The sequence below is a fragment of the Camponotus floridanus genome, unplaced genomic scaffold (genome assembly GCF_003227725.1).
Source record: "Camponotus floridanus strain SB8 unplaced genomic scaffold, Cflo_v7.5 scaffold49, whole genome shotgun sequence".
NCBI classification, from domain to species: domain Eukaryota; kingdom Metazoa; phylum Arthropoda; class Insecta; order Hymenoptera; family Formicidae; genus Camponotus; species Camponotus floridanus.
The window spans coordinates 317,497-331,222 of NW_020229647.1; the positions used below are offsets into that span (position 1 = coordinate 317,497).

General features: G+C 27.6%; 1 protein-coding gene across 1 annotated transcript; it reads right to left on the reverse strand.

Annotated features, from left to right (window-relative positions):
• Positions 1-4,646: 4,646 nt before the first annotated feature.
• On the reverse strand, positions 4,647-5,977 carry LOC105249002 (charged multivesicular body protein 6). Its single transcript, XM_011254128.3, has 3 exons — positions 5,786-5,977; positions 5,449-5,558; positions 4,647-5,199 (listed from the first exon to the last, which is right to left on the reverse strand). Exons 1-3 carry the CDS (start codon positions 5,849-5,851, stop codon positions 4,737-4,739), a joined length of 639 nt encoding a protein of 212 aa, XP_011252430.1. The 5' UTR covers positions 5,852-5,977; the 3' UTR covers positions 4,647-4,736.
• Positions 5,978-13,726: the final 7,749 nt, after the last annotated feature.

Consider the following 13,726-nt stretch of genomic DNA (forward strand, 5'->3'; position numbering starts at 1 on the left):
TTATATGACGAAAGTGAAAAGATACGTAACGAGAAAAATATAACAGGTAAGTCTTTAAAAAACCAATTCTAATCTATTTGTAATCTATTCATAATTGATCGATAAACTGATTTTGTGAACCGATAGATAAAATGTTTCTTTATCTAATATCTGTATCATTAATCGCTTGTGACGGAAATCAAAATAAGAATAGATTCATAAAAATTGGACTCTTACCTAAATGTAATTCCCTATTATTCAGAGAAGAGATAACGATTTATGTCTCACCTGTGATAATTAAAATTGAATAGCTAAATTAATGTATTCATTTCTTCAAAACATTTCTGGTATATTAAAATCGTAATATAAAATATTGTATATGTTGAAAAAAGTTTTAAAGATCCATACATAATGTAATTTCATAAAAGATCTTGCTATGGAAAATGCAAAGATGTCAATAATTTTGCAATATACAATTAATATTATTATTGATCAAGAATAACATTTATGTGGAATATAAAATTATAATATAAAATTTGTAATGTACTAAATTATAAAAAGAAATAAATATTAAATTATATAAAAAATAATAATAATAAATAATCTCTATGCTTACAGTATCTCTAATATATACTTACAAGTTTTCAGCGTTATTCTTATATAATATTATGTACTTATATTTTGTTTGTACGATATTATGTATAAATTTATGAAAAAAAAAACAGAAATAATGAATTTCAGAGATCAAAGAATAAATTTAAAAAATGTTTTTAAAAAATTTGGCTTAAAAATAATATAAAAATAAATCATTATTTCGGCAATTAAGAAATAAAATATTTCAAATAATTTTAAGATTATATTTTAAGATTATATTGACGATAATATTTTGGCAATAAAAATTATGAAGTGGTTTGATAATATTTCAATCTGTATATAAATACTTCAATTATTTATATAAAATGGGTCACAATTTTAAATTGTTTACCTGTAGATAAAGAATAGATTATGAAAAAGAGGGATTATGTATATACATATAATGTTAATGCTATTATCTCTATTTTTTCCAAGTGGCTTTCTGATACAAGAGATATCATCAATATATCTTCGGCCAATGATATCATAACTGATTCTGGAAACTACGGTGACTAATACAGAAAAATTAAGAAACTACACAATTCTTATACGATATTTATAGAAAATGTGCGTTTTTAGATCAGACGCTTGATTGCATAAATAACTTTTATAACTAGAAAGAAAAAAATACTTTTTCAATAAATTAATTAAAATTGTGAAACATTTGATGATACTCTTTCATACTTTTCTTGTTTTATAAATTTTTACAATTTGCAAAATTTTTATTATTCGCACGTTTTATACAATTTATTACAAATTAGACAAAACATACATAACGTCATAGAAAAAAATTAATATGTTTTTTATATAAATACTCTGTATAAATCACTGAGAGAAGTATCTTTAGTGTTTTCAAACATTTCTCTTGTTTAATAAATTAATTGGTTTAATATTATCATTTAATATTATCGTTCAATTATATCTTCTGTTTACAGAATTTATTTTCTACATTCGCGCCACATAATATATTGTTATTCATATGTAAAATATTAGATTAACAAGTAGCAGAAAAGAAGTAAGAACAGTGAACACCGATTGCCAAACAAATTGTGCGTAAAATTGTCATTCTTCACACATTCCCCCTTTCTCTTAATCTCATTCATCTACCAAGGCCATCCAGTTTTAAATGCAGAATCATTCATCTTCTTATAGACGTCATTTAAATACTTATAGATCTTCGTACTTCCTGCTGGTTCGTAATATGTTCTAAATAATCATTTCTTTCATTATTCATTCTTACATCGCTTTCCAAATATAATCACGTATGCATTAGTTTGACGCAATCAGTATCGCTAGTGTAATTTTTTATAATTACAATTTAGCTCGTCGACTTTGATGTATAAAAAATATTTCGTATGAATATTAACTAGATATAAAATTGTTAGACCGAAAAGTACATAAAGAATACATTTTTCAATATTTGGAACATAGAGTCTTTGATTTATATACATAAAAATAAGATTTTTTTAGAAAATAATTAAATTTTATTTAACATACTCTCTTCTAAACAATGTAATAACTTGATTAACATTGAAAAGTATTATTACTTTATGTTAATGATAGAAGTCGGTTTTGCGACACCTAGGCGCCACAACGTTTATGAAAAAAATTAGAATGTGTTATCCATGTCTTGTAATTGTCTCGACTTTAAAAGACGTTTCCTAGCATGCAATTGGTAATCATTGTGGATACAAAGATATATTAAGTGTCTTCTATCTTGACAAAACCCTCACGTCTCTATATACGTATAACATTGTACGCATTTTAATAAAACTGTTAGCGCAACAAATGCGCAATACAATAGCAAAATTTTTTGTTCGGTATAAAATCATGCATGTACAAAATAAATAATAATAAATAACAATAAAATAAAAGATACTTGACTTTACTTCATAGAATCAATAATATAAATAAATCCAGCCATATATAATCCATTATGATGTTAATATTATTAAAAAATTATTATTTTATAATTAAAAAGCTTTATGATGAGAAATTTGACTGAATTATTAAAATAATATAAAATATAGATGGGAAAATATCATACTAATTATTAACATATAAAAAAAGAAACAAAAGGAATTTTGAAATAAAAAAACACGTTAAACTCTTTAAAATATTATTAAGTAATTCCGCAATTTTCCCGCATAATTTACCAAATCTTCATACATTTAAAACTTAAGCTTATAATATTTATAAATATTTATAAAAATGGTTAAGATATCTTATACTCATATTGTTATTAGGAAGGAGGCCGATACAACAGCCTTGTAATGGCGATACCTTATCACCTGTCTAAAATGTCTCAGCTGGAAATCACGTATACATATTATAAAAAAATATAATTATATCTAAATAGATCAATCTCTCACTTCACAAAACAATATTATGTTTGTAGATCTTTATCACGAATCCGAATTTAGCATAAGATAAAAATGGCATATATATATAATTTAGCCTTAATCATGCAGATATAATAATAAAAATAGTACTGTATTGTAATAATGTTAAATTAATGCAACTTGTTGAGTTCACATATACAATTTGTAAATTATGTTAGCAATATGTTATAATGACCCGAAAAGAAAATTGCATAGATGTCAGATATTAAATAAATTTTTAAATTGATCATAATTAGATCATAATAGCTTATATTATGTAAAATTAAGATCATTATAATGCATTAAATATTTTTATATATTTTGAAAAAAAATTACATCCATATAATAAAACTCATATTTAAAAAAAAAACAAATTTTTAAGTGTGTAATATATTAACAAAAACATAAAAATTAATAGCAAATAAAAAATATAATTAATATAAACATATAATATAAATAAATGATGTAATTTTTGCGATTTTATATAATTAGATATCTTAAAATATATATCTTTAATAAAGTCGATTTTGTACATGAGATAAATTATGAAATGATATAATCACATAAGATAAAAAAATAAAACAAATTGACACATAAAACCAATATATTTTTAGATAAATCATGACATTATTATAATATAATTTAATTTGTTAAATCGAACCAATAATACATATAATTTGTATGTATTATGCTAGCCCATTGTTTCATAAATGCTCATAAATAATTAAAGTACTAGTTTCATAAATAATATTAGAATTTTTAATAATCTAATTTAATTGCTAATAGTTTTAAAGTTTTTAATAATTTAAATAATTTTTTCTAATTGTAACTAAAGAAAATGCCTCATAAAATAACTTTATCTACTACTACTTTATGAACTTTATAAATATGATCAAAACTATTTTATATCAACTGTCTTAAAATATATAACTCTCTTGAAAATTTTAACAATATCTTTCGAGAAAAACATGTTAATAAAAAATTGTTTAACACTATTATTAATTATACTCTATAGAAAATAAAAATATATGATTAATATTATACAGGAACTGTTTTAAAATATACATAATAATTCGTTAAAATCGACCATTTGATTCAGGACCCCTATTCTGTAACTTTCAACGCTTGCATTAAGTATGTTGCACAGTTATTTTATGGTATAAAAATCCTGCGCAATGATATATAACGCAAGCGTTAAAAGTTATAGAATAAGATTATCGGTACGTAACAATATGCCTCTCTGTAAAATTAATTGATTAATAAACTATTTAATATTACTAACAATTAACTGTTTAAAAAATGTATGTATATGCTCAAAACATATATATATACATATATATATATATATATATATATATATATATATATATGCGACAATTATTTCAGAATAAATAGAAATCGACCAGTGTCTCACTTTCATTTATAAAAATATATCCTTTTGTAATATATATATATATTACTCATTTATACAAGAAAGAATAATATAATTAATGTATTCTTAATCAAAGCATGTGGAAAAATTACATTTATTTACATGATTTATCTCATTTATGTAGTTAAAATATATATTGGAAAATGAACATTATTTAATGCTTTAAGTTATCAGAATTGACATTTTGATTTTAATTAAAAATATGTGATGACTCTGATAGATAAATTATAAATTATTATACATTTTATTTATTGTACATATATACATAGTCTTAAATTTTCAGTAAAAACCTGTCAAAATTCCTCAAATCTTCATGCTGTTATCGCAATGGGTTCCTGAATTTTTTCTTTTGTACGATCTTTATTCTTTTCTGGCAAATCTGTTGGCACATCTGGTAGTATAACATTCTGTGGTATTTCAGGAGCCTTCTCATTGATCTCGGTTTCCAACAATGCATCCAATTCTGTTTCGATTTCACTTTCATCGATATTATCTTCTGCAGCAAGTGTCGATGACAATATTTCATCTATTTCTCTCTGCTTTTCAATACCTTCTCTTGTTTCATCCATAATTTTTTCAATTTCATCAATAGATAGCAAATCGTGTAGCTGTTTTAATGTAGTATTACCGATTCTTAGGCCATCGACAACTTTCATTTCAATTTGAGCAAATTCTAAATCATGGACCATACGCTCAAGATTCTCTAACTGACCGTCTGCACGTGATAAAACTTGTTCCTGATACTTCTTTTTGCGCAACAAAAGCAATGCACGACTGCAAGAATAATAAATTACAAAATAATTTTGATAAAGTATACAAAGCTTGATTCTGTCATTAATTCATGTAATAATAATCGAGCAAAGTGTGCAAATAAGATTAATTCTCACAAGAAACAATTATATAGGTATATGTTATAATCAAACATAAAACTTATAATAAACAATTACAAAATATATTAAGCTTGTATACAATGTATTATAAATAAATAAATCCAAGAAAAGTATAATATTCAAAAATACTTACTCTTTCTTTCCATTTTTCAACAGTTCTTTTGCCAGTGATCGTTCTTTCTCTAAACATTGTTCAATTTTTCTCTGGTACTGTTTAATTTTATCTCTCGCTTGTTTTACTTGCTACATAAACATTAAGAGAGAAATTAAATGACAGTGCGCGTCTTTGATGATTTCAAGGTTATAATATATACTATGTAAATATTACATTTATATTTCATTTGTATTGCTTCACAAATCAAACAACCGTTAATAAATCGCAAGCTAAGACAAATTCGATCATTAATAAAAAATAATTTGGCAAATTTATATGTAACGTTATGAGATAAAGGAATTAAGATGATTCATACCAGGATCGCTTTGTCCTGTTCAGTAACACGACTCGGTTGCTTCTTCTTTGCGAAGAAGATTCCCATTTTGATTTAGGCGATAGCACGGAATCGCGAGTTGAATATTCAGTTTACTCGCCAGTCACGTTGCGTTACGTTTCGTTTGACAGATACTGAAAAGATACCGAGATAACCTCGCTCCGAGCCAGTCGACGGCCATGTTGGACTAATCGAGATAGACGCTTCGATTCTCGATGAGTTGCTACGTCACTTCTGATTCAAGTTCAGAAGGAACTGTAGAGGTGAAGCGGCAGTGTCTTTTCGTTCTTAAATTACATTAAATTTCGCGTATTTCGCGAGTATTTATTATATAAAGTGCGCGAAAAGTGTTCATGGATAATAGATGTACAGTTTTTGAGTATCATAGTGACAGAAAGTAGTTTTTAAGTGATAAGAAACTAGAAATAATTCTGTGAACCGATAGCTTCAGCAAATGCGTCCATGATGACGTCATTTGAACGCGAGGTAAGTTGAGAAACAATTAGAAAAAAATTATCTCAATATATAATCTTCTCTTAGTTCCAATCTAATTATGATTACATTTCGGGATTGCAATTTGCATTCTTTAATTTAACTTAAAGATTGATATTAAATAATTTTTCTGAATTAATATCGAATACGCGCGATAATAATCCTCATCTTTATTTTTTTTTCCGAATAAAAGAGACTGGTATCAAATTCGTTTGCTGTAAGATCCTTTATCGCATATATAAAGTCGAGAATTGAATTAATTAATTTTAATCAATCTAATTATAGTAATAAATAATTACTCCAATTTTTAAATAAATTTTTATAGATTTATATCTCAGTAGATTTTTCATTAAATTTTTAAATATATATATCATATTTACAGATATATATTGATACTTGTATTTTCGGATTGAATGTACATAAATATATATACGCTATATTAGTTATAAATCGAAACAAAATTTTATACAAAATAAAATCTTACAAGAAATATATGTGTAATTTATAATAATTAATTAAGAGGGAAGTAGGAATTAATAAACCACAAAGACATTAGATTGAATTGAACAATGTCCATTATATTATATATTTTATTCCCACATACACACGGCACGTTGTGAACCTTTTCTTAAATATTAATAATATTATCATAATAATAATAATAATAATAATCGTCATCATCATCATCTTCATCATCATTATCCTCGTCATCGTCGCAATGATAATAATTTCAATAATCATAAGTAAACAATAATAAACATAATAATGTGAATTCATGAGTTATATTTATATTTATGTATATATATATTTATAATAAATCATATCGCAATATAATCATCGCATATCATATAATATATATTTATATGTACAGAGGGGTATAATATTGTTATTCTTTATTAGTTTAATATTTATAATCGCAATATTATATTTATTTTTGTTTGTATACATACACAATTAATTAGATTATCGGCCCTCGCTCGCGCCTCATGGCGGATAATTTCTCACTTTCTATCTTTTGTTCCTATCTCGCTTTTCCCACTTAAATATCTCGGGACCGAGTATTCTCTCATAATCGCTCGAGTATCGCGCAATCGACCGATCTCAGTATCTCTTTTCCCATTTGAGAAAAGTATCGTCGACGCAAGCGATGAAATTTTTTTAATCGATCAGGCTAATCGATCGATTCGCTTCCTCGAACGCAATCTCGGCGCTCCGCGATCGTTTTGTGTTTATCTTACAAAACATCCATTATAGTCTGGCCGCTTTTGGACAGAGAATCGATCTTTTCTTCACTTCTGACTTTCGTTCCCAAATCTTGCTCGAATGATTGAACAGGTGTACCGATTTCTCATAACAATCGCGATCGCGATTTAACATCCGTGAAAAAGAGAATCGCTCGATTCTCCCCCCAGTAGCGCGCCTTTCATAAATATTCTGTACAATGTTATAATTATTATAAATCATCAATATATCTTATATAGTCTTATCATTATGTCATTATTATCGGTAGTGTAAAATTGAAACTTTTACGTACTCTTACGTAGATTAGATTAGCGTCTGCTCGCCCACTCGCTAGCAGGCGGCCTATTGTTATGTGTATATATATCATTTTTTGTTCTTTTTCTTTTAAGTCGATACATAATCGTATAATTTAGTATGTCACTATATGTACTGTAATCGTTTACGATTAGTAAGAATATGTAAAATTGGTATTTCATCTTATCCCTTGGCTTGCTCGTATAATTCAATAAATCTCGTTTAAGCATCCACATAATCATTTAATATACATGGAATTAAAAGGGGCTTAGTTATTGCTTGTTATATTGCAAGTTTCTCCTCATTGCAAGCTATATGCCATGCCATCGAGCTTTTTCGCCGTTGCTCTTCTTTACCGCTATTGCGATCCTTTCGCTGCGAATCACAGAAAGTATGCCCGAAAGTTTGGTTTTCCTCTCGTTCGCTACATGTCCGATATGAATAATAAGATGATTAAACCTAACGTACAATATTTGTCGAATTATTATAATTTGTAGCCGTAGAAACAAATCGGAACTTGTTTAAAATGTCTAAACGACGATGGTATTCTTAATTCATCAATTGGCGTCGTCGGTGTGTATGTGTGTATGTATTATGTGATAAAATGATAATCTTTAAAAATTTATATATCATTCAGCTCTCAATAACAATATAATGCGAACAAATTGCTAGTATGATTATGAATCATTCATTATATAAGTTTCTGAAAAATATACAGCATTATAACATTGCACATGAATATATCGAATAATACGCGTTTGTAATTTCTGAAATAATATATTTACACGTAATTTTAAAAATATTAAAAATCTAAAAAAGATATTAGAAAGCTAAAAAAGATTATTTTAGCACCGTAATTATTGTAATTCCTCATAAATAATAATTTTATAGATTGCTATTTATTGCACAAGAAAATAAAATAATTTTTTTTGAATAATAAATTATTTATAATAATAAATTACTGTCTGAGCCATGTTATATATGTTACAAATCCATTTAACGTATAAATTCTAATATATGCCAAAAATTAACTTTCCTTGTTTTGTGATTTTATAATTAATATAATGTCATTGCATATAAATCTTATTTTCATTTATTTTCATTATTATATATTAATTTTATGTGTATTATTAAATGACGACAATAAATTATTAATAAACGAGAAAAATAAATATCGAAATGTAATCGTAAATCATATTCATATTTTTTGAAATTTAAGCTAGTTGCACATGAGTATGAGCACTGCATTAATTTGACGCATTTTTAAACAAGACATAATATCAAAACGATAACAATACAATGTGTTACATGTACATGTACACCCACATTGCTTCATTATCTTCCATATATTGTTTAAAATTTTTATTTATTGCGCAGTAAATTGACGCAATATTCATACATCTTCTATTGCTTGTGTGCAGCTTGTGTGCAACGTAAATGGATACTGATATAACACGGCTATTAAGATATTGCAAAATGAAAGATTGTTCTAATGACATAAAAACTTGTGTTATATTAATTCATATAATGCAATATAACCAGGGTCTGTATGAGAGAGTGTATATTCCAAATTATTAAACGATCCTTCCGAGTAGCATCAATTGAATTACAGTCTTGCAGACGATTCGATATATATCTTATGTGATAAATGAAGAGATTATATATAAAACAGAAACTATATATATATATATATATATATATATATATATATATATCTAAAGATATAAATTCAAATATTTAGTTGATTCAAAGACCAACTAATTGAAGAACTGATAATACTTCGCAATAATAATACCGCATTTATCAAATAATGAATCTTTTGAAAAAAATGATTAGCAGATTCGAAAATTATAATGCTACGAGATATTATAGGCTAACTGACTCGGAAGTAACATCTCAAAAGATTCATTTTTTGTCAAATCGTTCCGTTTCTGTAATTACTACCGCTGCGCACGTGTGTGTATCGATAAAAATTGATAAGAATTACATAACGTACGAATAACTAGTAATGACAATTTTGTTAAAATCTTATAACATTGATTAGTTCAACGGTTAGCAAATTCTTACTGAAGTTCGTACTTTGCACGCAGGAAGAATATTAATAGTTGTCAGTTTACGTGTAACGGCACATATGAACGTACGCCAAGAGTGTAATTACATCATATACTTAGAATATAGCATGATGCCTTGTGAGTGTATATATAACTTATATACATATTTTGTATATGGGGTTATATTTATATCATGTTCGTGCGTATCCCCCAAAATGGATCGTCGTCGTCCACTACTTCAATAATATATCGAACGTATTTATTATTTAGCAAGCCTCTATTAACATAAGTAACTTAGGAACGACCACTGTCCCTCAGAACACGTGTCGGATATCTGATAAGGAAGTTGAACTCATTCACTGCCGGTTCTTATTTGTACGAGCAATTCACTGATAGCCTGATTATTCAGAACTTGCATAGACAACAGTGCACTATGATCGGCAGTGAACAAGTTAATGTAAACGCAATTAAATTGTAACGAAAAAGAGCGTAGACACACAACACAGAACTCAAAAAATAACAGAAAAAATAATCAATTTCTTATGATAAAAATGATTAAACTTCAAATAAGACTCTCGTCCTACTTGGCTCCACGATTCAAACTTAAGACTAGATTCACGCAATGCCAAACAGTCAATTACCTAACTTGAAATTCTTTCTACTTGAGGTTCAACCGATTGTGCTTCTTTTTTTCTGTCCGAAGTGTTTTTAAGATAACTGCCGACAGAGAGTCGGCAAAGTTATTAATTTGCATGTATGTTCTGTAAATGAGAAGTGAATTTACGCTTACGGTGATTTATTCATTAGAAATTATATTAAATTTGACTTAAAAAAAACATAGAAGTCTTTCGTTCCATCTATCATACTTATAGCATGATTTTTAATAAAACTTTTTATCGCGCTTGCGCGTGAATTAGAAGTGACTTTACACGACTGACACTTTATATCAATCTTTGATGATATTCAATTTGTAATAATTAACTTGTAACTTTTCTAAAGTGGCAATATATATTTTAATTGTCTATATATAATAAATACATAATATTAAAAATTATTCTCAATCCATCTAAATCACCAATTAATGTATTCTTATTTAATATTTTGAAAATGATTTTTTTTGTTTTTATAAAGAGATTTATAGTTCATACTTTGAGTTATTCATACATAAACGTAGGAAATTCTTAAATAAATAATTCACAATCTTTCTTGGATCGAATATACATGTCTCTCTGAAAGCGAAGCACGTCATTTCGGGAACCACTGTTAGTGCTACTGCATGAAATATTTATTTCATAATTGCTATCTATCTACGAGTTCTATTGTATTTTTTTGATATTTTCGGAGCTATTCACATTGTCGGAAAAACTATAGGAATTCACGTGATCGCACTTTTTTTTATAAACTATCTTGACAAGCGAAACTTTCGAGGAAACCAAAATCAAGCGCGTAATTTCGTGTCGCGCAGCAAAGACACGCTAAACCATCTGTTTTAAAAAAACCTATCTTAGAGGAGGAATTAGAGAGTGCGTGAAAAGTGATCGAAGAATCGATATCGACAATTCTGTGAGAAAAAGTGCAATCTGATTTCTCAATGTGTGCTACGTTTGTGTGAATGTGTTCCTGGTGAACGCACGCGCATGTCAGCGAATGTATCGTATTTATTTATCGTGTAGCAAATGCGTGTATAATTATTACAATATATCCTGATCGCAGTTTTTTATGAAATTGTGTTGTGTAAAGATCTCCAACGAGAAAGAGTTCTATTAGATCGGAATGATCTTAAATGTTGACGATGGCGTGAAATTGCGATTGTGTGTGCGAAGAAGATCATGTTTAAATATTATATCTGCTATTATGAAAAGCTGCGTGTGACTTTGAATGTTTGAGCTTGAACGAGTGTAGCATTTTGCATAGTTCAACGGTGAACCCGTTGCGTGGGCAATTATTGCCGCGCAATTAGGCAGAAACGCGAAAAAGTTTCGCGTAAACTTCATAATGGATTGTATACGCGCTCGCGTATAGTGCGCTGTAATACTTCATCTGCCATGTAGGCAATAACAACAATTAATCACGAAGGATTCGCGCGTGCGACCTCCTACTGCGCTTCGTTTAAATTATTACTCGATATTGCTTTTTTCCATATGAAGTAATGTGTGCTTCAACGATACTCGCTTGTTTCTTCATTCTTTTCACTTGGCAGCGCCTTAAATTAACGTGATTCTCAATGCGAGAAACGAGGGGGGAAAAAGAAATCGCTTAACTCGATCAAAGGACCATTGTAAAGTCAAAATTTAGTATTAATCTTTTTTTTTTAATTTCATTCATTCATTTGCTGATACCCGAATACCACGAAGGAAACGATAATTGATCATAATTGTTAAGTTAATAGTGCTTTGATTTCATCTATAGAATATTTTCTTATGTTATACATGCGGCTTACAATATTTCATGATTAAATTTATTCAAGTTCCTTGATAATACTCTGATATCATCATATGTATATTTGTTTATATATAATACATTTCCTTCTTTTTCCTCTTCTCGTTTGTACCCGGACGTTAAATAATTCTTACTGATTCGCAATGAGAATTTATGTTGCGACGCAAACTCGGGATCATTGCGATTATGTACATACGTGTTTGTGCATTTGTGTCTGTATGTGTCTGCGAATGAATGTGTATGTGTGTGTGAGATGTTAGCGTCTCTCGTTCAATCTTCGGTCATGTGCTCCAAAATTTCTCGATTTACCGCTCATTTACGTAGTAATGAATTACTTAACAAATTAATCAATATCTGCTTCGCATAATTTTGCCCCTCCTTTTCTCTCCACTTTTTCTCCTCATTATGTATATATATATGTCGGTCATTGTAATTATTATCTTATTATTTATACGTATATATGTATATATATATATATATATATATATATATATATATATATCATGTGCAGTCGCACGAGGGGCGGCTGAATACGACGAGCGATCGATGTCGTCTTATTTCATCTCATCTACTTCTCATCATAATTAACTCCTTTTTCATCTAAATAGGTCTTGTAAAAAAAGCTCTTGAAGATCGCGAATAGGCTCACAGGGTTTAGCCTACTCTAGCCGCGCCTCGCGCATAACCCTCCTCTTTAGTCACCCCGTTGCCCCCCAATTAATTATATCGCAATCGGTGGTGATCCAAAAGTCTCAGTACAATAGTATATTAGTTTTAAAACATCAATAACTATATATACAAATGCATAAAACACAATGTTTCAATATATCTGTCCATCTCCATAATCCTCATATCTTTTTTCGCCTTATATATATATATATATATATATATGTGTGTGTGTGTATCTATATATCTATATATATATATATATATATATATATATATATATATATACACACACACACACACACACAATATATATATATAATTATTATATATATATATATTTTGCTTTCCTTATTCATTCAATATGTATATTTATATATATATATGTATATATATATATTTATATTCATATTTATATATTTATATTTTTGTATATGTTTTAGATATAGATATATATATGTAATATATTTTAATATTATTATATTTTTCATATTTATATATAAATATAAACGCATGGACTATATATATATACTCACATATATTTTGCTTGTTCTTGTTTCTTACAGACTCATTTCTCTTTCTCTGTCTTTTCTTCTCCCTTTCTCTATCTTTCTTTACTTTTTTTTCTTCTTCTATTATCTGCTTTTATTTCTCTTATATACCTTTCCCGTATTCTTCTTCATTCGTTCACTTTCTCTCTCTCTCTTTCTCTCGTTTTCTTTCACTCTTACTCATTTAC